Below are 26,460 nucleotides of genomic sequence, written 5' to 3' on the forward strand. Positions count from 1 at the left end.
TTCCAAAAAGACGTAAGTTTCTACATCTCACACGAATTTCATAACCACAACTTTTCGAGGCAGAAATTTTTTAACTCAGGAAATGTACGGTTTCGGTCAGAAATTCTTAAATTTCTGAAAAGACGTAAGTTTCAATTATAACTCATGAAAGGTACGGTTTCGGCCGGAAATTATTAAATTTTCTAAAAAGACGTAAGTTTCTACATCTCACACGTATTTCATAACCACAACTTTTCGAGGCAGAAATTTTTTAACTCAAGAAATGTACGGTTTCGGCCAGAAATTATTAAATTTCTGAAAAGACGTAAGTTTCAATTATAACTCATGAAAGGTACGGTTTCGGCCGGAAATTATTAAATTTTCTAAAAAGACGTAAGTTTCTACATCTCACACGAATTTCATAGCCACAACTTTTCGAGGCAGAAATTTTTTAACTCAGGAAATGTACGGTTTCGGTCAGAAATTCTTAAATTTCTGAAAAGACGTAATTTTCAATTATAACTCATGAAAGGTACGGTTTCGGCCGGAAATTATTAAATTTTCTAAAAAGACGTAAGTTTCTACATCTCACACGTATTTCATAACCACAACTTTTCGAGGCAGAAATTTTTTAACTCAAGAAATGTACGGTTTCGGCCAGAAATTATTAAATTTCTGAAAAGACGTAAGTTTCAATTATAACTCATGAAAGGTACGGTTTCGGCCGAAAATTATTAAATTTTCTAAAAAGACGTAAGTTTCTACATCTCACACGAATTTCATAACCACAACTTTTCGAGGCAGAAATTTTTTAACTCAAGAAATGTACGGTTTCGGCCAGAAATTCTTAAATTTCTGAAAAGACGTAAGTTTCAATTAGGTATAACTCATGAAAAGTACGGTTTCGGCCGAAAATTATTAAATTTTCTAAAAAGACGTAAGTTTCTATATCTTACACGAATTTCATAACCACAACTTTTCGAGGCAGAAATTTTTTAACTCAAGAAATGTACGGTTTCGGCCAGAAATTCTTAAATTTCTGAACAGACGTAAGTTTCAATTAGGTATAACTCATGAAAGGTACGGTTTCGGCCGAAAATTATTAAATTTTCTAAAAAGACGTAAGTTTCTATATCTCACACGAATTTCATAACCACAACTTATCGAGGCAGAAATTTTTTAACTCAGGAAATGTACGGTTTCGGTCAGAAATTCTTAAATTTCTGAAAAGACGTAAGTTTCAATTATAACTCATGAAAGGTACGGTTTCGGCCGGAAATTATTAAATTTTCTAAAAAGACGTAAGTTTCTACATCTCACACGTATTTCATAACCACAACTTTTCGAGGCAGAAATTTTTTAACTCAAGAAATGTACGGTTTCGGCCAGAAATTCTTAAATTTCTGAAAAGACGTAAGTTTCAATTAGGTATAACTCATGAAAGGTACGGTTTCGGCCGGAAATTATTAAATTTTCTAAAAAGACGTAAGTTTCTACATCTCACACGAATTTCATAGCCACAACTTTTCGAGGCAGAAATTTTTTAACTCAAGAAATGTACGGTTTCGGCCAGAAATTCTTAAATTTCTGAAAAGACGTAAGTTTCAATTAGGTATAACTCATGAAAGGTACGGTTTCGGCCGGAAATTATTAAATTTTCTAAAAAGACGTAAGTTTCTACATCTCACACGAATTTCATAGCCACAACTTTTCGAGGCAGAAATTTTTTAACTCAAGAAATGTACGGCTTCGGCCAGAAATTCTTAAATTTCTGAAAAGACGTAAGTTTCAATTATAACTCATGAAAGGCACGGTTTCGGCCGGAAATTATTAAATTTTCTAAAAGGACGTAAGTTTCTACATCTCACACGAATTTCATAACCACAACTTTTCGAGGCAGAAATTTTTTAACTCAAGAAATGTACGGTTTCGGCCAGAAATTCTTAAATTTCTGAAAAGACGTAAGTTTCAATTAGGTATAACTCATGAAAGGTACGGTTTCGGCCGAAAATTATTAAATTTTCTAAAAAGACGTAAGTTTCTACATCTCACACGAATTTCATAACCACAACTTTTCGAGGCAGAAATTTTTTAACTCAAGAAATGTACGGTTTCGGCCAGAAATTCTTAAATTTCTGAACAGACGTAAGTTTCAATTAGGTATAACTCATGAAAGGTACGGTTTCGACCGAAAATTATTAAATTTTCTAAAAAGACGTAAGTTTCTATATCTCACACGAATTTCATAACCACAACTTTTCGAGGCAGAAATTTTTTAACTCAGGAAATGTACGGTTTCGGTCAGAAATTCTTAAATTTCTGAAAAGACGTAAGTTTCAATTATAACTCATGAAAGGTACGGTTTCGGCCGGAAATTATTAAATTTTCTAAAAAGACGTAAGTTTCTACATCTCACACGTATTTCATAACCACAACTTTTCGAGGCAGAAATTTTTTAACTCAAGAAATGTACGGTTTCGGCCAGAAATTATTAAATTTCTGAAAAGACGTAAGTTTCAATTATAACTCATGAAAGGTACGGTTTCGGCCGGAAATTATTAAATTTTCTAAAAAGACGTAAGTTTCTACATCTCACACGTATTTCATAACCACAACTTTTCGAGGCAGAAATTTTTTAACTCAAGAAATGTACGGTTTCGGCCAGAAATTCTTAAATTTCTGAAAAGACGTAAGTTTCAATTAGGTATAACTCATGAAAGGTACGGTTTCGGCCGGAAATTATTAAATTTTCTAAAAAGACGTAAGTTTCTTCATCTCACACGAATTTCATAGCCACAACTTTTCGAGGCAGAAATTTTTTAACTCAAGAAATGTACGGTTTCGGCCAGAAATTCTTAAATTTCTGAAAAGACGTAAGTTTCAATTAGGTATAACTCATGAAAGGTACGGTTTCGGCCGGAAATTATTAAATTTTCTAAAAAGACGTAAGTTTCTACATCTCATACGAATTTCATAACCACAACTTTTCGAGGCAGAAATTTTTTAACTCAGGAAATGTACGGTTTCGGTCAGAAATTCTTAAATTTCTGAAAAGACGTAAGTTTCAATTATAACTCATGAAAGGTACGGTTTCGGCCGGAAATTATTAAATTTTCTAAAAAGACGTAAGTTTCTACATCTCACACGTATTTCATAACCACAACTTTTCGAGGCAGAAATTTTTTAACTCAAGAAATGTACGGTTTCGGCCAGAAATTATTAAATTTCTGAAAAGACGTAAGTTTCAATTATAACTCATGAAAGGTACGGTTTCGGCCGGAAATTATTAAATTTTCTAAAAAGACGTAAGTTTCTACATCTCACACGAATTTCATAGCCACAACTTTTCGAGGCAGAAATTTTTTAACTCAGGAAATGTACGGTTTCGGTCAGAAATTCTTAAATTTCTGAAAAGACGTAAGTTTCAATTATAACTCATGAAAGGTACGGTTTCGGCCGGAAATTATTAAATTTTCTAAAAAGACGTAAGTTTCTACATCTCACACGTATTTCATAACCACAACTTTTCGAGGCAGAAATTTTTTAACTCAAGAAATGTACGGTTTCGGCCAGAAATTATTAAATTTCTGAAAAGACGTAAGTTTCAATTATAACTCATGAAAGGTACGGTTTCGGCAGGAAATTATTAAATTTTCTAAAAAGACGTAAGTTTCTACATCTCACACGAATTTCATAACCACAACTTTTCGAGGCAGAAATTTTTTAACTCAAGAAATGTACGGTTTCAGCCAGAAATTCTTAAATTTCTGAACAGACGTAAGTTTCAATTAGGTATAACTCATGAAAGGTACGGTTTCGGCCGGAAATTATTAAATTTTCTAAAAAGACGTAAGTTTCTACATCTCACACGAATTTCATAGCCACAACTTTTCGAGGCAGAAATTTTTTAACTCAAGAAATGTACGGTTTCGGCCAGAAATTCTTAAATTTCTGAAAAGACGTAAGTTTCAATTAGGTATAACTCATGAAAGGTACGGTTTCGGCCGGAAATTATTAAATTTTCCAAAAAGACGTAAGTTTCTACATCTCACACGAATTTCATAACCACAACTTTTCGAGGCAGAAATTTTTTAACTCAGGAAATGTACGGTTTCGGTCAGAAATTCTTAAATTTCTGAAAAGACGTAAGTTTCAATTATAACTCATGAAAGGTACGGTTTCGGCCGGAAATTATTAAATTTTCTAAAAAGACGTAAGTTTCTACATCTCACACGTATTTCATAACCACAACTTTTCGAGGCAGAAATTTTTTAACTCAAGAAATGTACGGTTTCGGCCAGAAATTATTAAATTTCTGAAAAGACGTAAGTTTCAATTATAACTCATGAAAGGTACGGTTTCGGCCGGAAATTATTAAATTTTCTAAAAAGACGTAAGTTTCTACATCTCACACGTATTTCATAACCACAACTTTTCGAGGCAGAAATTTTTTAACTCAAGAAATGTACGGTTTCGGCCAGAAATTCTTAAATTTCTGAAAAGACGTAAGTTTCAATTAGGTATAACTCATGAAAGGTACGGTTTCGGCCGGAAATTATTAAATTTTCTAAAAAGACGTAAGTTTCTACATCTCACACGAATTTCATAGCCACAACTTTTCGAGGCAGAAATTTTTTAACTCAAGAAATGTACGGTTTCGGCCAGAAATTCTTAAATTTCTGAAAAGACGTAAGTTTCAATTATAACTCATGAAAGGCACGGTTTCGGCCGGAAATTATTAAATTTTCTAAAAGGACGTAAGTTTCTACATCTCACACGAATTTCATAACCACAACTTTTCGAGGCAGAAATTTTTTAACTCAGGAAATGTACGGTTTCGGTCAGAAATTCTTAAATTTCTGAAAAGACGTAAGTTTCAATTATAACTCATGAAAGGTACGGTTTCGGCCGGAAATTATTAAATTTTCTAAAAAGACGTAAGTTTCTACATCTCACACGAATTTCATAGCCACAACTTTTCGAGGCAGAAATTTTTTAACTCAGGAAATGTACGGTTTCGGTCAGAAATTCTTAAATTTCTGAAAAGACGTAAGTTTCAATTATAACTCATGAAAGGTACGGTTTCGGCCGGAAATTATTAAATTTTCTAAAAAGACGTAAGTTTCTACATCTCACACGTATTTCATAACCACAACTTTTCGAGGCAGAAATTTTTTAACTCAAGAAATGTACGGTTTCGGCCAGAAATTATTAAATTTCTGAAAAGACGTAAGTTTCAATTATAACTCATGAAAGGTACGGTTTCGGCCGGAAATTATTAAATTTTCTAAAAAGACGTAAGTTTCTACATCTCACACGTATTTCATAACCACAACTTTTCGAGGCAGAAATTTTTTAACTCAAGAAATGTACGGTTTAGGCCAGAAATTCTTAAATTTCTGAAAAGACGTAAGTTTCAATTAGGTATAACTCATGAAAGGTACGGTTTCGGCCGGAAATTATTAAATTTTCTAAAAAGACGTGTGTTTCTACATCTCACACGAATTTCATAGCCACAACTTTTCGAGGCAGAAATTTTTTAACTCAAGAAATGTACGGTTTCGGCCAGAAATTCTTAAATTTCTGAAAAGACGTAAGTTTCAATTATAACTCATGAAAGGCACGGTTTCGGCCGGAAATTATTAAATTTTCTAAAAGGACGTAAGTTTCTACATCTCACACGAATTTCATAACCACAACTTTTCGAGGCAGAAATTTTTTAACTCAGGAAATGTACGGTTTCGGTCAGAAATTCTTAAATTTCTGAAAAGACGTAAGTTTCAATTATAACTCATGAAAGGTACGGTTTCGGCCGGAAATTATTAAATTTTCTAAAAAGACGTAAGTTTCTACATCTCACACGTATTTCATAACCACAACTTTTCGAGGCAGAAATTTTTTAACTCAAGAAATGTACGGTTTCGGCCAGAAATTATTAAATTTCTGAAAAGACGTAAGTTTCAATTATAACTCATGAAAGGTACGGTTTCGGCCGGAAATTATTAAATTTTCTAAAAAGACGTAAGTTTCTACATCTCACACGTATTTCATAACCACAACTTTTCGAGGCAGAAATTTTTTAACTCAAGAAATGTACGGTTTCGGCCAGAAATTATTAAATTTCTGAAAAGACGTAAGTTTCAATTATAACTCATGAAAGGTACGGTTTCGGCCGGAAATTATTAAATTTTCTAAAAAGACGTAAGTTTCTACATCTCACACGAATTTCATAGCCACAACTTTTCGAGGCAGAAATTTTTTAACTCAGGAAATGTACGGTTTCGGTCAGAAATTCTTAAATTTCTGAAAAGACGTAAGTTTCAATTATAACTCATGAAAGGTACGGTTTCGGCCGGAAATTATTAAATTTTCTAAAAAGACGTAAGTTTCTACATCTCACACGAATTTCATAGCCACAACTTTTCGAGGCAGAAATTTTTTAACTCAGGAAATGTACGGTTTCGGTCAGAAATTCTTAAATTTCTGAAAAGACGTAAGTTTCAATTATAACTCATGAAAGGTACGGTTTCGGCCGGAAATTATTAAATTTTCTAAAAAGACGTAAGTTTCTACATCTCACACGTATTTCATAACCACAACTTTTCGAGGCAGAAATTTTTTAACTCAAGAAATGTACGGTTTCGGCCAGAAATTATTAAATTTCTGAAAAGACGTAAGTTTCAATTATAACTCATGAAAGGTACGGTTTCGGCCGGAAATTATTAAATTTTCTAAAAAGACGTAAGTTTCTACATCTCACACGTATTTCATAACCACAACTTTTCGAGGCAGAAATTTTTTAACTCAAGAAATGTACGGTTTCGGCCAGAAATTATTAAATTTCTGAAAAGACGTAAGTTTCAATTATAACTCATGAAAGGTACGGTTTCGGCCGAAAATTATTAAATTTTCTAAAAAGACGTAAGTTTCTACATCTCACACGAATTTCATAACCACAACTTTTCGAGGCAGAAATTTTTTAACTCAAGAAATGTACGGTTTCGGCCAGAAATTCTTAAATTTCTGAAAAGACGTAAGTTTCAATTAGGTATAACTCATGAAAAGTACGGTTTCGGCCGAAAATTATTAAATTTTCTAAAAAGACGTAAGTTTCTATATCTCACACGAATTTCATAACCACAACTTTTCGAGGCAGAAATTTTTTAACTCAAGAAATGTACGGTTTCGGCCAGAAATTCTTAAATTTCTGAACAGACGTAAGTTTCAATTAGGTATAACTCATGAAAGGTACGGTTTCGGCCGAAAATTATTAAATTTTCTAAAAAGACGTAAGTTTCTATATCTCACACGAATTTCATAACCACAACTTATCGAGGCAGAAATTTTTTAACTCAGGAAATGTACGGTTTCGGTCAGAAATTCTTAAATTTCTGAAAAGACGTAAGTTTCAATTATAACTCATGAAAGGTACGGTTTCGGCCGGAAATTATTAAATTTTCTAAAAAGACGTAAGTTTCTACATCTCACACGTATTTCATAACCACAACTTTTCGAGGCAGAAATTTTTTAACTCAAGAAATGTACGGTTTCGGCCAGAAATTATTAAATTTCTGAAAAGACGTAAGTTTCAATTATAACTCATGAAAGGTACGGTTTCGGCCGGAAATTATTAAATTTTCTAAAAAGACGTAAGTTGCTACATCTCACACGTATTTCATAACCACAACTTTTCGAGGCAGAAATTTTTTAACTCAAGAAATGTACGGTTTCGGCCAGAAATTCTTAAATTTCTGAAAAGACGTAAGTTTCAATTAGGTATAACTCATGAAAGGTACGGTTTCGGCCGGAAATTATTAAATTTTCTAAAAAGACGTAATTTTCTACATCTCAGACGAATTTCATAGCCACAACTTTTCGAGGCAGAAATTTTTTAACTCAAGAAATGTACGGTTTCGGCCAGAAATTCTTAAATTTCTGAAAAGACGTAAGTTTCAATTAGGTATAACTCATGAAAGGTACGGTTTCGGCCGGAAATTATTAAATTTTCTAAAAAGACGTAAGTTTCTACATCTCACACGAATTTCATAGCCACAACTTTTCGAGGCAGAAATTTTTTAACTCAGGAAATGTACGGTTTCGGTCAGCAATTCTTAAATTTCTGAAAAGACGTAAGTTTCAATTATAACTCATGAAAGGTACGGTTTCGGCCGGAAATTATTAAATTTTCTAAAAAGACGTAAGTTTCTACATCTCACACGTATTTCATAACCACAACTTTTCGAGGCAGAAATTTTTTAACTCAAGAAATGTACGGTTTCGGCCAGAAATTATTAAATTTTTGAAAAGACGTAAGTTTCAATTATAACTCATGAAAGGTACGGTTTCGGCCGGAAATTATTAAATTTTCTAAAAAGACGTAAGTTTCTACATCTCACACGTATTTCATAACCACAACTTTTCGAGGCAGAAATTTTTTAACTCAAGAAATGTACGGTTTCGGCCAGAAATTCTTAAATTTCTGAAAAGACGTAAGTTTCAATTAGGTATAACTCATGAAAGGTACGGTTTCGGCCGGAAATTATTAAATTTTCTAAAAAGACGTAAGTTTCTACATCTCACACGAATTTCATAGCCACAACTTTTCGAGGCAGAAATTATTTAACTCAAGAAATGTACGGTTTCGGCCAGAAATTCTTAAATTTCTGAAAAGACGTAAGTCTCAATTAGGTATAACTCATGAAAGGTACGGTTTCGGCCGGAAATTATTAAATTTTCTAAAAAGACGTAATTTTCTACATCTCAGACGAATTTCATAGCCACAACTTTTCGAGGCAGAAATTTTTTAACTCAAGAAATGTACGGTTTCGGCCAGAAATTCTTAAATTTCTGAAAAGACGTAAGTTTCAATTAGGTATAACTCATGAAAGGTACGGTTTCGGCCGGAAATTATTAAATTTTCTAAAAAGACGTAAGTTTCTACATCTCACACGAATTTCATAGCCACAACTTTTCGAGGCAGAAATTTTTTAACTCAGGAAATGTACGGTTTCGGTCAGCAATTCTTAAATTTCTGAAAAGACGTAAGTTTCAATTATAACTCATGAAAGGTACGGTTTCGGCCGGAAATTATTAAATTTTCTAAAAAGACGTAAGTTTCTACATCTCACACGTATTTCATAACCACAACTTTTCGAGGCAGAAATTTTTTAACTCAAGAAATGTACGGTTTCGGCCAGAAATTATTAAATTTTTGAAAAGACGTAAGTTTCAATTATAACTCATGAAAGGTACGGTTTCGGCCGGAAATTATTAAATTTTCTAAAAAGACGTAAGTTTCTACATCTCACACGAATTTCATTGCCACAACTTTTCGAGGCAGAAATTTTTTAACTCAAGAAATGTACTTACGGTTTCGGCCAGAAATTCTTAAATTTCTGAAAAGACGTAAGTTTCAATTAGGTATAACTCATGAAAGGTACGGTTTCGGCCGGAAATTATTAAATTTTCTAAAAAGACGTAAGTTTCTACATCTCACACGAATTTCATAGCCACAACTTTTCGAGGCAGAAATTTTTTAACTCAGGAAATGTACGGTTTCGGTCAGAAATTCTTAAATTTCTGAAAAGACGTAAGTTTCAATTATAACTCATGAAAGGTACGGTTTCGGCCGGAAATTATTAAATTTTCTAAAAAGACGTAAGTTTCTACATCTCACACGTATTTCATAACCACAACTTTTCGAGGCAGAAATTTTTTAACTCAAGAAATGTACGGTTTCGGCCAGAAATTATTAAATTTCTGAAAAGACGTAAGTTTCAATTATAACTCATGAAAGGTACGGTTTCGGCCGGAAATTATTAAATTTTCTAAAAAGACGTAAGTTGCTACATCTCACACGTATTTCATAACCACAACTTTTCGAGGCAGAAATTTTTTAACTCAAGAAATGTACGGTTTCGGCCAGAAATTCTTAAATTTCTGAAAAGACGTAAGTTTCAATTAGGTATAACTCATGAAAGGTACGGTTTCGGCCGGAAATTATTAAATTTTCTAAAAAGACGTAATTTTCTACATCTCAGACGAATTTCATAGCCACAACTTTTCGAGGCAGAAATTTTTTAACTCAAGAAATGTACGGTTTCGGCCAGAAATTCTTAAATTTCTGAAAAGACGTAAGTTTCAATTAGGTATAACTCATGAAAGGTACGGTTTCGGCCGGAAATTATTAAATTTTCTAAAAAGACGTAAGTTTCTACATCTCACACGAATTTCATAGCCACAACTTTTCGAGGCAGAAATTTTTTAACTCAGGAAATGTACGGTTTCGGTCAGCAATTCTTAAATTTCTGAAAAGACGTAAGTTTCAATTATAACTCATGAAAGGTACGGTTTCGGCCGGAAATTATTAAATTTTCTAAAAAGACGTAAGTTTCTACATCTCACACGTATTTCATAACCACAACTTTTCGAGGCAGAAATTTTTTAACTCAAGAAATGTACGGTTTCGGCCAGAAATTATTAAATTTTTGAAAAGACGTAAGTTTCAATTATAACTCATGAAAGGTACGGTTTCGGCCGGAAATTATTAAATTTTCTAAAAAGACGTAAGTTTCTACATCTCACACGTATTTCATAACCACAACTTTTCGAGGCAGAAATTTTTTAACTCAAGAAATGTACGGTTTCGGCCAGAAATTCTTAAATTTCTGAAAAGACGTAAGTTTCAATTAGGTATAACTCATGAAAGGTACGGTTTCGGCCGGAAATTATTAAATTTTCTAAAAAGACGTAAGTTTCTACATCTCACACGAATTTCATAGCCACAACTTTTCGAGGCAGAAATTATTTAACTCAAGAAATGTACGGTTTCGGCCAGAAATTCTTAAATTTCTGAAAAGACGTAAGTCTCAATTAGGTATAACTCATGAAAGGTACGGTTTCGGCCGGAAATTATTAAATTTTCTAAAAAGACGTAATTTTCTACATCTCAGACGAATTTCATAGCCACAACTTTTCGAGGCAGAAATTTTTTAACTCAAGAAATGTACGGTTTCGGCCAGAAATTCTTAAATTTCTGAAAAGACGTAAGTTTCAATTAGGTATAACTCATGAAAGGTACGGTTTCGGCCGGAAATTATTAAATTTTCTAAAAAGACGTAAGTTTCTACATCTCACACGAATTTCATAGCCACAACTTTTCGAGGCAGAAATTTTTTAACTCAGGAAATGTACGGTTTCGGTCAGCAATTCTTAAATTTCTGAAAAGACGTAAGTTTCAATTATAACTCATGAAAGGTACGGTTTCGGCCGGAAATTATTAAATTTTCTAAAAAGACGTAAGTTTCTACATCTCACACGTATTTCATAACCACAACTTTTCGAGGCAGAAATTTTTTAACTCAAGAAATGTACGGTTTCGGCCAGAAATTATTAAATTTTTGAAAAGACGTAAGTTTCAATTATAACTCATGAAAGGTACGGTTTCGGCCGGAAATTATTAAATTTTCTAAAAAGACGTAAGTTTCTACATCTCACACGTATTTCATAACCACAACTTTTCGAGGCAGAAATTTTTTAACTCAAGAAATGTACGGTTTCGGCCAGAAATTATTAAATTTTTGAAAAGACGTAAGTTTCAATTATAACTCATGAAAGGTACGGTTTCGGCCGGAAATTATTAAATTTTCTAAAAAGACGTAAGTTTCTACATCTCACACGTATTTCATAACCACAACTTTTCGAGGCAGAAATTTTTTAACTCAAGAAATGTACGGTTTCGGCCAGAAATTATTAAATTTTTGAAAAGACGTAAGTTTCAATTATAACTCATGAAAGGTACGGTTTCGGCCGGAAATTATTAAATTTTCTAAAAAGACGTAAGTTTCTACATCTCACACGAATTTCATAGCCACAACTTTTCGAGGCAGAAATTTTTTAACTCAAGAAATGTACTTACGGTTTCGGCCAGAAATTCTTAAATTTCTGAAAAGACGTAAGTTTCAATTAGGTATAACTCATGAAAGGTACGGTTTCGGCCGGAAATTATTAAATTTTCTAAAAAGACGTAAGTTTCTACATCTCACACGAATTTCATAGCCACAACTTTTCGAGGCAGAAATTTTTTAACTCAGGAAATGTACGGTTTCGGTCAGAAATTCTTAAATTTCTGAAAAGACGTAAGTTTCAATTATAACTCATGAAAGGTACGGTTTCGGCCGGAAATTATTAAATTTTCTAAAAAGACGTAAGTTTCTACATCTCACACGTATTTCATAACCACAACTTTTCGAGGCAGAAATTTTTTAACTCAAGAAATGTACGGTTTCGGCCAGAAATTATTAAATTTCTGAAAAGACGTAAGTTTCAATTATAACTCATGAAAGGTACGGTTTCGGCCGGAAATTATTAAATTTTCTAAAAAGACGTAAGTTTCTACATTTCACACGAATTTCATAGCCACAACTTTTCGAGGCAGAAATTTTTTAACTCAAGAAATGTACGGTTTCGGCCAGAAATTCTTAAATTTCTGAAAAGACGTAAGTTTCAATTAGGTATAACTCATGAAAGGTACGGTTTCGGCCGGAAATTATTAAATTTTCTAAAAAGACGTAATTTTCTACATCTCACACGAATTTCATAACCACAACTTTTCGAGGCAGAAATTTTTTAACTCAAGAAATGTACGGTTTCGGCCAGAAATTCTTAAATTTCTGAAAAGACGTAAGTTTCAATTATAACTCATGAAAGGTACGGTTTCGGCCGAAAATTATTAAATTTTCTAAAAAGACGTAAGTTTCTACATCTCACACGAATTTCATAACCACAACTTTTCGAGGCAGAAATTTTTTAACTCAAGAAATGTACGGTTTCGGCCAGAAATTCTTAAATTTCTGAAAAGACGTAAGTTTCAATTAGGTATAACTCATGAAAGGTACGGTTTCGGCCGGAAATTATTAAATTTTCTAAAAAGACGTAAGTTTCTACATCTCACACGAATTTCATAACCACAACTTTTCGAGGCAGAAATTTTTTAACTCAAGAAATGTACGGTTTCGGCCAGAAATTCTTAAATTTCTGAAAAGACGTAAGTTTCAATTAGGTATAACTCATGAAAGGTACGGTTTCGGCCGGAAATTATTAAATTTTCTAAAAAGACGTAAGTTTCTACATCTCACACGAATTTCATAACCACAACTTTTCGAGGCAGAAATTTTTTAACTCAAGAAATGTACGGTTTCGGCCAGAAATTCTTAAATTTCTGAAAAGACGTAAGTTTCAATTATAACTCATGAAAGGTACGGTTTCGGCCGAAAATTATTAAATTTTCTAAAAAGACGTAAGTTTCTACATCTCACACGAAAATCTTCGAAAATTAAAAAAAATATTTTTTTGCGAATTTCCCAAAAAAATATTTTAGAAGAAGCTCTTTGACGAGAGGAATCCAACGGTGTAAAATTCATTGCCGTAGCTTGCTTAATAACGGAGCTATGGCCGTTTAAATTTTTGAAATTTCAAACGGCCATAACTCCGTTATTAAGCTTCTTTTGAGCCAAAAATTTTCGAAAATAAAAATTTTATTTTTTTGCGAATTTCTCAATTTTTTTTATCTCACAAGAAGCTCCTTGACGAGAAGAATCCAACGGTGCAAAATTCATCGCCGTAAGTGGCTTTCTTTTTTCTGTAGGTATAAGGAAACTGAAATAAAACATCGAATACAGTTTAACTGTCTTTTTTTCACTTACAGTATAAAATCAAACATACTAAACTAAATTCACCCCTCACGCCTCATCCTCCACACTATCATCATTCTTCTTCAACCCTCCGAAAACCTCCGACGGAATACTCTGCTTCTCCACCGGAACATCCTCCCCTTCGTCCTCCTCGTCATCATCAATATCGATTTCGTCCGGATTGACAACTTTATCTTTATTATCCCCTTGCGTCTCTCCCCTGACGAACATGATATTCCCGGGCCTGGTCCCCGTCGAAGTCCCTGCCATCTCGGCCGCCTTCGCCTCGAGCAGCCGCATCCCATCCTTGACCCCCGGCGCCAAATCTGCCACAGTCCCGGCGATGGAACCAGCAGAACTCAGCATCTGCGCTGACATCATGTTCACTTGAGTGTTGTACATGGCCTGTATGCTCCTCTTGATCCTCAACATTTCCCTCATGGTGTCTTCGTTGCCGTGCCTCACTTCGAACTCTTTCCAAATTTGCCAGAACTCGGTGGTGACTCGGGGGTCGCAGATTTGACTGCAGTGAGAGTAGATGGCGCGAGCTCTGTCAATCTCGCCTAGCTTCGTCTCCATGTCGGCGAATCTGATGCACATCTCGCGAGTCTTGTCCTCCGGTAGTACTTCTATGGCTTTCTCGTATATTTGCCTGGTCTTGGGAATACCGTAGATCTCTGCGGCTCTCTTGATGTAGATGTTAAACACTTCGAACATTTCTTCTTGTGGTACTGCGCTAGTGGCGCGCTCGTAGACCGCCATGGCGTGACGAGCCATTCCGTGTTGCTCTTCCAGTTTTGCGTAGAGTACGTAGAGACTCTTGGCGAACTGTGGAGGGCAGTTCTCCAAGCACTGCTCGAATAAGTCTCTCGCCCTCTCCAGCTTACTCCCACCATACCTTCTCAAGAATTTGGTCAAGTAAGTGTTCCAAATGTCGTACACGTTGGGCCACTTGAACAACGATATTCCCTTTTCGTAAGCTCTGAAAGCTTCCTCAAAGTACTTGTTCTCTTCCAGAAACAATCCATAATTGATAATGATCTGAGGAGTAGCGATCTTCAAGTCGATAATCCTGTCGTAGACAGCTTTACAAGACTTGAAAGTACCGAAACTCTCCTCCAGGTCGGCGTACATCGACCACACTTTCAGCGATTTGTACAGTCTTGCTTGCACAGTCTCGGTGTCGTCGTGGTACGCCACTTTTCTCGAAGGCATGGTACTAGCTCTGTGCATCAGTTTGAGTGCTTGTTCGTAGTTCTCGTTGCGGATCTCCATTTCGGCCCACTCGCACCAAACCGTTGCTAAATCGTCGACTTTGACGTAAGCTACTTGGGTGGCCTTCTCGAAGATCATGCGGCCGTCTTCGATTTGATTGTTGGTTTCGTAAAATTTAGCGAATTCCACCCAGAGGGTGTGGAGTTTGCCGACGGCCAGTTTGGAGTCCACGGTTTGTACGGCTTCGGTGTAGGTGTTGATGATTTCGTGTGGTTTGCCTGGAAAAATGTAAAAGAAATTATCAATAATCGTGGAAGTATTGACGTCCTGGTAAAAAAAAACCTCATTTTTGAAGCGAAGCTTCCTAACGCAAGCTTCGGAATGACGGAATGACGCGTTGTCACGACACGGAAGTCGTCATCTCAGCGAAGCCGCATCGATTGGCAACAGAAAACAGTTAACAGAGAACAGACCGCATTAGTGCATTCGTATAACGTACGGTAAACACGTGCAGCGTGCACAAATGTAATATTTCAATTAATTTGAGGATTATATTATTGTGTTAATTGTTAGTCTATTTAACGAGTTCGTGTGTAAATTGGGCTTTTTTTGGCATGAATGGGCCAGTTTAAAACGCCGATCTAGTCTGGCGGTTTCCTCCAGACACGTTTGTGGTTCCGTGTTCGGTATTAAATTAAAACACACAACGTGTTTTTGTGATACATTGGCACAACAAATTATTTACAATTTAATGAACGAGTAACATTGCACAAATGACCTGTTGGTCGTACTGTTGGAAAATTAAGTCTGAGAGTGAGAGAGTTTTCTTGCTAAACCGGGGGTTTTATAGATGGCCGTCCAGGTAGGACAGAATCGGGTGGTGGCGGTATAGTGTTTCCATTTCTAATTTGGTTTTACTACCAGCCCTGTTGTCAGGGAGTTAAATACCCCGACAATAGGCAACTACCGCCATAAATCCTAGGACTGTAAAAGAAGGTCTGTTGTCTGACCAGGTTACAATATCTTCACTATTGCCAAAACCACAACCCCAGCCCCTAATAATTACAATTGTACTGCCATAAAACCAAATTATAAATGGGAAAACTATACCGCTGCTAACAAGTGTCCTGGCACCGCACCCTTCCAAGAAACATGGCGCCTCTGATCCTTTCCTGACACAGTATAGTCCTCCAAAATTGCTAAGAGCTCATAAAATTTTAGGGATATAGCGAGCCATTATAAAAAGATCAACTTATCTCAAATGGTTTATTACGGGATTAACAAACCGCCCAAGTGAACAGCTGCAGACCCTTTGCGTTAGAGAGAGAGGAACCGTTGTTCTTTTCAGAAAAATAAAATTATTCTGGTACTGTGTTTTCAATTTGGTTGTAGGTCGTAAAATTTTATGGTACTTTAAGTTAAAGATCTTGCGGGGCTTATAAATCCTAGTTTACCACTAGCAGGTAATATTTTAAGCAGGGTTGTATTGTACATTTTGTACATATTTGCACCACTTTTGGTCACGTGTCAGGTCAGGTCAAGTCGGGTTTTAAGTCCTTAATGTAGGATTAATGTTTACTCTTTGTTGATAATTGACAATTTTTACAAGTGGTGCATAGTGGGGGGTGCCGAGTCGGGAAATTATCGCTTCGTACTAGAACCAACATCGTTAGCAAAATCCGCGTGACATTCAATCATTTGCGCATGCGTCAGATTTGTCGACCTAAACTGTATAATTACCATTCCACTTTCTTACAGAAGTTCTCTATTTCTATACACACCTTCGTAAAGTTGTACTCGTTTGTGCCACTCCTGGACATTATGCGGATTCTGCCTCAAAAGCACCGAATTCAATAGCAACAACCGCCTCTCCATTAAATTCTCGAACCGCGCCAACCTCAACTCCAACTCAATGTCATCATCTTCGGCCGGATTAGGCAGCTTAGCCACCTCCTCCATCTTCTTGCTCAGCGTCAACTCTTCAAACTGGGCATAAGCGTCAAAAACCTGCGTGAAATCACGCACGGTCGCCACTGTTTGGATCGCCTCCTCATAAATATCACGCGCCCTGTCAAACAAACCACTCCTCACGTAATATGTAGCTAAAGAATTCCACAGATGTCCTAACTGGTCAGTGTACCGTCGCAAGCCCCCTCTGATAATAGCGTCAACATTCAATGAGTGCACCTCTTCAGGATTTTTAGAAATCAGTTCACATAGCTCATTCCACAACTGATGCTTGGATTTTCCATGCTGCGACACGAAATTCTCGTCGTTCACTATCTTCCCCAGAACAACAGCGGCTTCGTCAAGCCGCCCCACTTCAGACAAATACTCGACATACTCTTCAGCATTTTCAGGACAGAGTTTGAGGTACCGTCTGAATATTCGCACAGCAGTCTCATGAATGTCGTGTTTTTTGACGAAGGTCAAATAGAGAGGCCAAATCCTGTGATGCTGGGTGACAGGCAGCGCCCTCAACGCGCGATCAAAAACTTTTCTGGTTCGAGTGATCTTACACTGGTCAGTCAGAAAAGTACAATAGTCCATCCATATTCGCGGCATCTTGTGCATGAAAACGAGCGAGCGTTCGAAAGCGTTGTTCACGTCTTCGTAAGCGGGGTCAGTAATGCAGCGATTTTTGACTTGGAGGCGGCGCGTGCGCAAGTAATTGTACCAGAGTTTGTATGAGCCTGGAAGTTCTTTCAGGGCTCGTTCGTAAATGATGTTCACGCCGTGCTTGGGAGCTTTCTTTTTGTGGTCGATGTATCTGAGCCAGTGCTTGACAGAGTAGGGATTCCGTAGAATTTCTTCCTCATACGGCAAATCATCATCAGTCTAAAAAAATTAAAATTAATACTTTACACAATTAAGACGTAAATACTTACGAAGATAATTTCCATTGGGGTGCCCTTGTTGGAGACCGGCATCTTCTTGTTCACGCAAACCCAAGCTGTGCTGTACTAGTGTTTAGGTTATGATACGTACACAATCATCAGATTATATTCCCTCGGCAGGATGTCTAAATACATTAATTAAAAAACTAGTATTCACTATTTAAAACACGTTTAAAAACGTTAAAACTGTCTAATTTACCAACTAAACGCAGGTTATTCTACCTACATTTGACACTTTAAGAATTTAAAATTAGTTTGTTTTGTAAGGTAAGGGCGCGGGTTTCAAAATCAAAATTTTATTTTTTACACAATGTGACCCAACATTAATGAAAAATTGGTTTTATATGATCGTGAATAATTTTTTTGGTTTTAAAAATCTTCTGAAATATAGCATCCCTCTCAATTTGCGGAAATGTAAATATCAGAAAGTGGAAAACATAACCTCAAAGAAGTAAGTATATGCGAATTATTTATCAGATATGTGATTAAATTTTTAATCCACCTATTTTTTTAACTTTTCTATTAATTTTTATCTTAATTGCACATTTTATGACTGCTTTAATAAGTGTTTATTATTTGTGTTTTATCAGTGAAGTTTTCAGTTTAGATTAACTGTAAGTAAAAGGCACTTGAGAATTCTAATCAAATGACAATATTCCAGGGTGTACGAACAGTTTTTCAAATTTAGATTCCATCCAATGTCAAGACCCAGATTGTTGTTGTTGTCCTCTTCAGTGGTCCACGGTTATGGATTTTTGGAGTATGCAGCTGCAGACATCAACACCTTTTTAAATAAGTAAGTTACTTTCCCATCAGTACAATTTTACACGTCCACTTGTCTTTAGAAACCGTGTCTCTACTGTGCTTTTCATACCATACGCAGCAGTAGACCATGATGCTTACTTAGCAAAAGTCAGTCCAACTTTCAGCAAGTGGGGTGAGTAAAACGAGTACACATTTCACATCTCTACTGAAGAATTTGCAGGTTATCAAGTTGAGGGCATCCACAAGGACGACCCCATCGAAGCTGTGAAAAGAGCAGAAACGATTTTTATTGGAGGCGGCAACACTTTCCTCCTTCTCAAAACTCTGCACGACTTGAATCTGATCAGGGTGATCCGTCAGAGAGTTCTCGATGATGGAGTACCTTACATTGGGAGCAGCGCCGGAACTAACGTGTCCGCCCCGGCCATACACAATACCAACGACATGCCCATAGTGTTTCCGTCAAGCTTTGAGGCTCTAAATTTAATTCCGTTTAATATTAATCCGCATTATGTGGATTCAGACCCTAACTCGACTCACAAAGGGGAGACCAGAGAAGAGAGGATACTGCAGTACCACAGCTTGCCGAGTCGTTATCCTGTGTACAACGTGTTGGCGCTAAGGGAAGGGTCCACTCTCTATGTGGACGGGCAAAACGCCATTCTTAAAGGGATAAACAAGGCGCGACTGTTTCTCAGGTACAATAAATCCTTAATCCATGTTCGAATTATTGTAAAAAAAAAGTGTATCACTTTTATTTCTTTACATTTCATTTTTTGTAACTTATCTTTAAGATGCTTTGATGTAACTTGAAACATATAGCATTAGGGAATGCGCTGATTATAAATCAAAACGATTTAAAAAAAAATATGGCGTTTTTTGGCCATCAGTAAGCATGAAACCTGCTACAAAAACAAGACTAAAGGCCAGTTTACAAATGCGAAATTAACTGAACACGTGATTAGATTGAACCAATCGAAGCTTCGGATTCATGGTTTAATCGCGCATTAAAATTTCATTCGAATTAAATATTTAATTCTCTTTCTACAGGATGAATCTGCTAAAACAGGTCAGTGGACTAACCTGTTTAAGCTGACTCATGCTGTATAAACTGGCCCTAGATCAAATTTAAAAAAAAAAAAAATCGGCGAGTTAAAAATTAAACGACAAACAGTTACGGATTGTTTGAGATATACCACTCGCGCTACTTATATCTAGAAGTCAGTGATGAAGATGATATTGAGAATATCATGTTTCTACTAATTCTATGTTCAATAAGATTATTCTTCCATTTAATGAACATATTTTTGAAATGGCGTAAAACTAAAAAACATACATACTGTGCAAGTTTGCATTGAAGAATTCGTCGATTGTACAACTTGCTAAGTATTTTTCGATCAAAAATGGTATACTACCAATCGTAGGAAGTTTTTACGTTGACATAATAGCTTCAGATTTATAGATCCTGTTTCAATTCTTACATTACCCAAATAGAAATGTCATTTATTTTTATTCATTAGATAACCTTGTAGGTCGGTGTTAAATCATGTTATCACAGATTACGATGAATTTGGAAAACACTGAAGTCAAGCTGATTTTGTAGCATAAATGGCAAACAAATAATCAGAATACTCTCTGAACAACTTTTGACAGAACATCTTGACTTTTCCATTTTATCATACTGACGCCCCCGTTGTACCGCATATCATTCATATTTTACATTTTCAGGGGCAAAGCTCCACAGGAGATCGACGTGGGAACCGACTTGTCTCAGCTTTTCGCCTACACCCTCAAAAGTGAATTACAATCGATGCAATTATAAGTTTTAATTTGATAATAAATTTTATAACAATTTGACGTCCCAATCGTCACAATTTTTTAAAAAATTCCAATTTCCACTAATCCCTTTACTAACTGAACTGCATCTACCGCTATAAACACCGTTCGAACATCTGCACCGCCAGTTTCAATAGTTCCGGGTCGTGCCTTTTCGGAGCCTCGACGTACGCATCTTTGAGCGGAAGGTTGCACAAGTGTCTCCGAATCGTGAGGTCGCGCCTGGCTGACAGGGCCCTGCAGTTAGGCCCCACGTTCGAAAAGAGCGCCTTCCTGACGGATTGCTTTTCGCGATTTGCCACTTGGATCGCCCCAATCGGGTGCGAAATGCTCACGGCGACCTTCTCCCGGTCGTCCTCTCTCATTCCGTTCATGTTCGTCGCCTCCACTTCTTTCTCTTTGTCCTTTTCTTCGTCCTGTTCCTTCGCTTCCGCTTCAGCGTGCTCTCGCAGGATATCCTTCACCAGGTCCTCGCCAGCCAGCTGGACCGATATTCCCAGATTGATTAGCACGTTGTGGCTCTCCCATCGCCTCTTCGCCGAACTCATCGGCTTTGTCCTGGGTCGCGACTCCGCCACCAGACTGGCCCAGTCGACGCCCAACGCGTCCCCGATTCCTTTCACGCGGGACTCTTCTTCCAGCTCGTCTTCCGAGATTTCTTCGAAGTCCAGATCCATGTTCTCCTCGTCTATGGATTCGTCCTTTGGGATGCGGTGCGGGGAGCGGCTCGGCGACTGCGACTTCTGCGACGCCGACGAGTTCTGTTGGTCTTTGATCGACGAAGTTTCAGCTTGTTCGGGGACCACGGCTTCTTCGGAGGCGGGCTCGTTGACCTCCTGAAAAACAACTACTCGAACAAATCTCCCAACGGTCTCGTACCTCACCTCATCTCTGTTCAAGATGTCGTCAGCGTCATCGCTGATCTCGCTGAGATCGTCCTCCAACGCTGACTCCACCACGCAAGGTTTCTTCGCTTCGACCGGACTCTCCGCGGCTTCTTCGGCGGGTCTCTTCGTCCCGGTGGACTCCTTCTTCACCTCGACCTCGGGCATCGACGTCTTCGAGTCGGACCGGTCGGAGCGAGGATCTTGCCTCGCAGGAAGCTCTTTTCTGCGACTGTCCGACATGGATTCGTCTGCACCGACACAAACTTTTATTCTCTCTCGCACCCCCAAATCCAACACTTACCGTCTCTGTTGTGCGACGTCGAACTCCTGGGCCTGGACCTCTCCCTCCAATCCGCCGGCCATCTTCTTCTCTCTTCGCTTGACCAGTTGTACAGGCGCCAGTCTTCTTCTGTTAGGTGTTTGTGGTCGGAGCCGTCCCAAGTCTCGCGTCCTTCCCAGTCCATGGGACGTCTTGCTCTGTCCCAGTCGTGGTCGGGGTAGTCCGTCTCCCAGTCGCGGCCTTTAAGGGATGCTGGAGGTCTCGAGTCCTCTCGGGTGTACCTGCGGTGCTCCAAATCTATGTCCCGTTCATCTCTGGAGTCCCACAACTCCCTGCGGGACCTCCTGTCCTCCGCATAATCTCTACTGTCAATCGGGAGCCGCTCCTCTCGGGAGTTCTCATTGTAGTGATCGTCTATATCTAGATACCGTCGGTCGTCGTGTCTCGTTCTTTCGTACGGACTGTCGTACTCTTTGTCATCTATTCTCCTCTCTGTCTCTCTGATCCTCGCCGGTATCGACGAATAATCCCTGTCTCGATCGTGATCCCTAGACTCCCTGTCATAATTCCGATCGCTCGATCTATCGTAGCTCCTCTCGTAGCCTCTATCTTTGTCGACCTCTCTCCTCTCCACCGACTTCCTCCTCTCCGGAGTTCTCTCCCTGCGGTCGCGTTCCCTCCTGTCGCTCCTCTCCCTGTCGCTCGAGTGCTTCCGGCTCGGAGGAATTCTGTCCTCCGGAAGGGGCAACAATCGTTCGACTCTGTCCCCGGAGGGTTTGTCCAGACCTCTGTCTTCGCGCCGACTCCGGTCTCGGCCTCTGCTCCTCTCTTCGTCCTTCTTGGCGAGTTCTTTCAGCCGTTCGCGCTCTCTTTGACGTTCTTGGCACCGAGCCAGAGCCTCTTCGCGTTCTTTTTCGCGCGCCGCTTCACGTTCTTCTCGCGCAAGGCGGCGTTCCCGTTCGCGTTCTCGCTCCCGGTCGCGGTCTCGGGAGTCGCGTTTGTCTTTGCGGGACTTGTCGTCGTTCTGACGATCTTTCCCCCGAGATCTGCAAAGAAATAAATGGCTCCAATTTTAAATTGTCGTAGAGAACTAGATAGGTATTTAGGTTTGGTGGTTCATTACCACCAATGAAGAGAAATTTACAGATTTTTGTCGAGTTCAGAATTACTTCTCCAATTCATTCATATACTATTTTCTTATTGAAAACTACTGTTTTTTAAATTTACAAAAAAAGTGTTAAACAATGTGAATAGGTTTTGGACAAAACAACTCATATTTAACCTTTTTCTTAGATCATGTCAAAGCTCTTGATCGCGTTTCTCATATTATTATCCCAAAGAAACTAACACAATATAACTTTAATAAAAAAAATAATGTCAAATTTCAATGTTACTCTTTAGGCCGATAACACTACGATATATTTTTCTATTATGGTATAAAGTTTTGTAATTTGTTAACCGCAGAATTCTTAAGCTATCATAAATAGTTATTTTCTGGCTTCCGGGTTGTATAAAATACTGTATAGTTTTAACGTTAATAAAGATTAATTACAAAAGAAAGGCACGGCACTGAGGCCGGATCTATTTATCATTAAGTCTATTTTTCTCAAGTAATAATACACAACTCCGTTTTAAAAGCCCTATTTACATAATTATTATATCGTCATTTATTTTTCTTTACACATTCAAGTCGGAATTTATTCATTCTACATTACGGATATCTATCATTACTATTATTGCGTAAGTAGCCATATAAATAGGTACATTGATCCATTGATCTCATTGATCTGTAATTAAAAAAAATTTATGTTCATTACCTATCCTTTTCGTCCTTTTTGTCTCTGCCCCGTTCTTCCTTTGGAGGCGGACTTTTGTGATTGTCTCTCCTGCTGCTACTGCTGCCGCTTCCTTTGGACCTGCTCGGCGACGACTTCCTGTCCCTTGAATGCGAAGAATCTGGAGTGTCCCTCTTCTTGCTGTCTTTCGTCGATCTGCTGTCCCTCTTCGGCGACCTCGACTCCTTCTTCTTGTAGTCCTTCTCCTTATCCCTGTCCTTCTCTTTCTCTTTGGCCCGCTCCTTGTTCCTCTCTTTTTCGCGCTCTCTCTCGCGCTCCTTCTCCCGTTCGCGTTCCTTCTCTCGCTCTTTCTCCCTCTCGCGCTCCTTCTCCTTCTCCCGTTCTTTCTCCTTCTCCTTGTCCTTCTCCCGCTCTTTTGGCTTGGGAGACGGCGTGTGGTGCTTCTCCTTTCTGTCACTTGAGCGACTCGTCGGTCTCGGCGACTTGGACTCCGTCGATTTCAGTGGCGGGACCCCCGGTTTGATTTTGGGCGGCGGTGTCTGCGACTGTTTGCGATTCCGTGGAGGGGTCGGCGACTTCGTCACCGGCTTCGCCTTAGCAGCGATCTTCTTGGTCTTGTCGCCGCGCTGGGACGACTTGGAAGAGGTGCGCTTGGTCTTGGCCTTCTTCTTGGGGGGTCTCTCGTCCGATGAGGACGACGTGTCGCGCTTCGACTTAGTCTTTTTGTTCTTCTTACGACGGGTCTCGGTCGACGAGGAGCTGCTTGAACTGGAGTCGTCGCTCGACGAACTCGAGTCGGAGGAGGTCGTCGAGCTTTCCGTTGACGGACTGCTCTCTTTCTTTGTCTTTTTGTCTTTCTTGCGCGCTTTGTTTTCCATCTTCATTTGCAATTCGAGCTCTCTTTGCAATTCTTGTCTGCGCTTCTCTAGATCATCCGGATCCGCGTCGGCTAATTCTTCGGGATCCCACTGATCCCAGTCTTCGTCTGGATTACCTGTGTGTAATCGCTTATGAGCATTTTCCTTCCTCCGCTTGGGTTCAGTTTGGCTCTTCGCGGCCCTCTGCTTTGACGGACTTATTAACGTATGTGTCGACGAATACTTACAGCCTTTTCCGTACGGACATGTGCCGCTTTGGGCCCAGTGATGGCAAAATTCTTTTTGTTGAGTTGTGCTGGCTTTCGTACCTAAACGCTCGAACACGCTGGGCCGAGGCTTCGATATATCTTTGCTTTTCGGAGTAAGGTTCACCGTTATTTTCCGTTTTACTTGTTTAGACATTTTCACAAATAGTTCTCGAGTTTTCGATTGAAAATAGCGAACAACAAACACTTGACGCTACCATATTTACGTTTCTTCTTTCACGATTGACGTTGCCGGCACATGGGACTGTTAGGTTATCGGCTTTATCGGCAAACTCAAACTCGCCTCCACAGCTCGTCTCCTTACCACACCTCGTACAGATGGCGCCGCAAAAAATATTTTCCCATAGATAAAATAAGAACATATGTATGGAACGCGTGGAGGGAGAAAAGTCTTTTCTCCCTCCACGATAGAACGCAAAGTCCCAAAACATTTTTTGGGCACAAAGCGTTTACCGCCATCTATTATCCGGTGACGGTGACGGTGATGGTGCAAAATTACAGCCTACTACACTACCGGATGAGTTTACCCACAAGTTTACCGTTCCTTTGATTTTTTTTTTTATCATTGCATTTTCACAACAAATTAAAACGCCAACAATGGACCTTAACATTATTATAAGAGATGGAAAATATGTGCAGTAGATTTGCGCATTGTGAAACAACAGTTGACCGCCAAACCGTATTCCCATTGCTTTGTGTTGGTTTACTCGTCGAAGTTATTTTAAAATTACAAGCAATTGTGTGGATGAAAAGTTTGCAAACTTTCCACAATGTTTCACTGCAAACATTAGTTTCGTTTTATTACCTATTCGTGTTACTATTCAAATTAATAAAATAACGATTTGTCATTTACATTTTGTTCACTCTTTTCCGTATCCAGTCGCTATCACCATCTTTGTTGTCTCCACAGAACACAAACCTTAAAGAAGCGCAGGCTCTGTACAAATTGACAGCAATGTTGTCTCATAGGAGGCGCGCAGTGACGTCACTGTGCGACAAAGAACATCCTTATTTGTAATGATAGTATATTAAAGAAGAAAGGGTTGATTTGGCGCACGAGTCCCAGGTGTAGAAAACGACCCGTAGGGGAGTTTTTTATGTTATTTTTTAGAATTTGCACCCTTGTTTTAATTTTTAAATAAAAAAAATAAATTTTCAAATTCTAGGGAATTTCGTATTAATTGTTAATTCAAGGTAACGGATGCAACTACATCTGCAACAGATGTTAAAAAGTAGAGTGGAAGTTTTTTGGTGTAATACACTGAAATATTGATAAAAATTTCATTAAAGTACAGTGCACTTTTATAAAGCCATAAACGACTCCTACTGACTGACGTTTATAGACGTATTATAAACGCAAATTCTAAAAAGGTCTATTAGGTACTTTCGATATTTTGTTTTCAACCGTCTTTGATGTACCTATCTGTCACAATAGTGTTAATGGTAATGTTAATGTTAGTGTTAGCCAGAATGTTAATCTTCAGAACATTGGTGAAACGTTCAACCGTTCACAATAATGGTGATGGTGATGTTAATGTTAGAAACGATGTTAAGAGATCCAGAAAATGTCTGGTTCTTTAACATCTTCGTTAACATCTACCAATCACCATCGAGAATTTCACGCACGCGCAGGCGCAGTGACAGTTCACACCACGTTGACAGCTGTAAGAGTAACATTCCGTTCACAGACTAAAGATATATATTGGGTATTCCGTTAACATTATTGTGAACACTGGACTACTAACATCACCATTGCCATCTCCACTAACATTATAACATTACCACTAACATTAACACTATTGTGACAGACCCATGTGATACAGTTCTGCTTTATTTTTATAAATATTATTCCTGCTATCGTTCAAGTATGCTACCACTTAAAATTAAATTTTACCCCTTAATGTAAATGTGGTTAAATTAATTATTTTACCAATAATTTCATGTTCAATTTTATTTTTAAGTGAACGAAA

The 26,460-nt window shown here is 38.0% G+C and overlaps 3 protein-coding genes across 5 annotated transcripts; 1 reads left to right on the forward strand and 2 right to left on the reverse strand.

Annotated features, from left to right (window-relative positions):
- Positions 1-13,653: 13,653 nt before the first annotated feature.
- Positions 13,654-17,914, reverse strand: fand (Pre-mRNA-splicing factor SYF1 fand). Its single transcript, XM_069049250.1, has 3 exons — positions 17,774-17,914; positions 16,667-17,723; positions 13,654-15,163 (listed from the first exon to the last, which is right to left on the reverse strand). The coding sequence occupies exons 1-3, from the start codon at positions 17,813-17,815 to the stop codon at positions 13,719-13,721; spliced, it is 2,544 nt and encodes an 847-aa protein (XP_068905351.1). The 5' UTR covers positions 17,816-17,914; the 3' UTR covers positions 13,654-13,718.
- A 184-nt stretch (positions 17,915-18,098) lies between these two features.
- On the forward strand, positions 18,099-20,404 carry LOC138131963 (alpha-aspartyl dipeptidase). Of its 2 annotated transcripts, none has more exons than XM_069049256.1 (5): positions 18,099-18,233; positions 18,444-18,578; positions 18,628-18,719; positions 18,768-19,245; positions 20,276-20,404. In XM_069049256.1, the coding sequence occupies exons 1-5, from the start codon at positions 18,109-18,111 to the stop codon at positions 20,367-20,369; spliced, it is 924 nt and encodes a 307-aa protein (XP_068905357.1). In that variant the 5' UTR covers positions 18,099-18,108; the 3' UTR covers positions 20,370-20,404. The 2 variants fall into 2 exon arrangements, with proteins under 2 accessions (XP_068905357.1, XP_068905358.1); XM_069049257.1 differs by lacking the exon at positions 18,099-18,233 and adding an exon at positions 18,255-18,396.
- On the reverse strand, positions 20,359-24,770 carry LOC138131958 (zinc finger CCCH domain-containing protein 13-like). 2 transcript variants are annotated; one of them, XM_069049249.1, is made up of 5 exons: positions 24,452-24,770; positions 23,368-24,340; positions 21,572-22,596; positions 21,268-21,518; positions 20,359-21,219 (listed from the first exon to the last, which is right to left on the reverse strand). In XM_069049249.1, the coding sequence occupies exons 1-5, from the start codon at positions 24,624-24,626 to the stop codon at positions 20,479-20,481; spliced, it is 3,165 nt and encodes a 1,054-aa protein (XP_068905350.1). In that variant the 5' UTR covers positions 24,627-24,770; the 3' UTR covers positions 20,359-20,478. The 2 variants fall into 2 exon arrangements, with proteins under 2 accessions (XP_068905350.1, XP_068905349.1); XM_069049248.1 differs by having other exon boundaries at positions 23,368-24,770.
- Positions 24,771-26,460: the final 1,690 nt, after the last annotated feature.

The sequence above is a fragment of the Tenebrio molitor genome, chromosome 5 (assembly GCF_963966145.1).
Source record: "Tenebrio molitor chromosome 5, icTenMoli1.1, whole genome shotgun sequence".
NCBI classification, from domain to species: domain Eukaryota; kingdom Metazoa; phylum Arthropoda; class Insecta; order Coleoptera; family Tenebrionidae; genus Tenebrio; species Tenebrio molitor.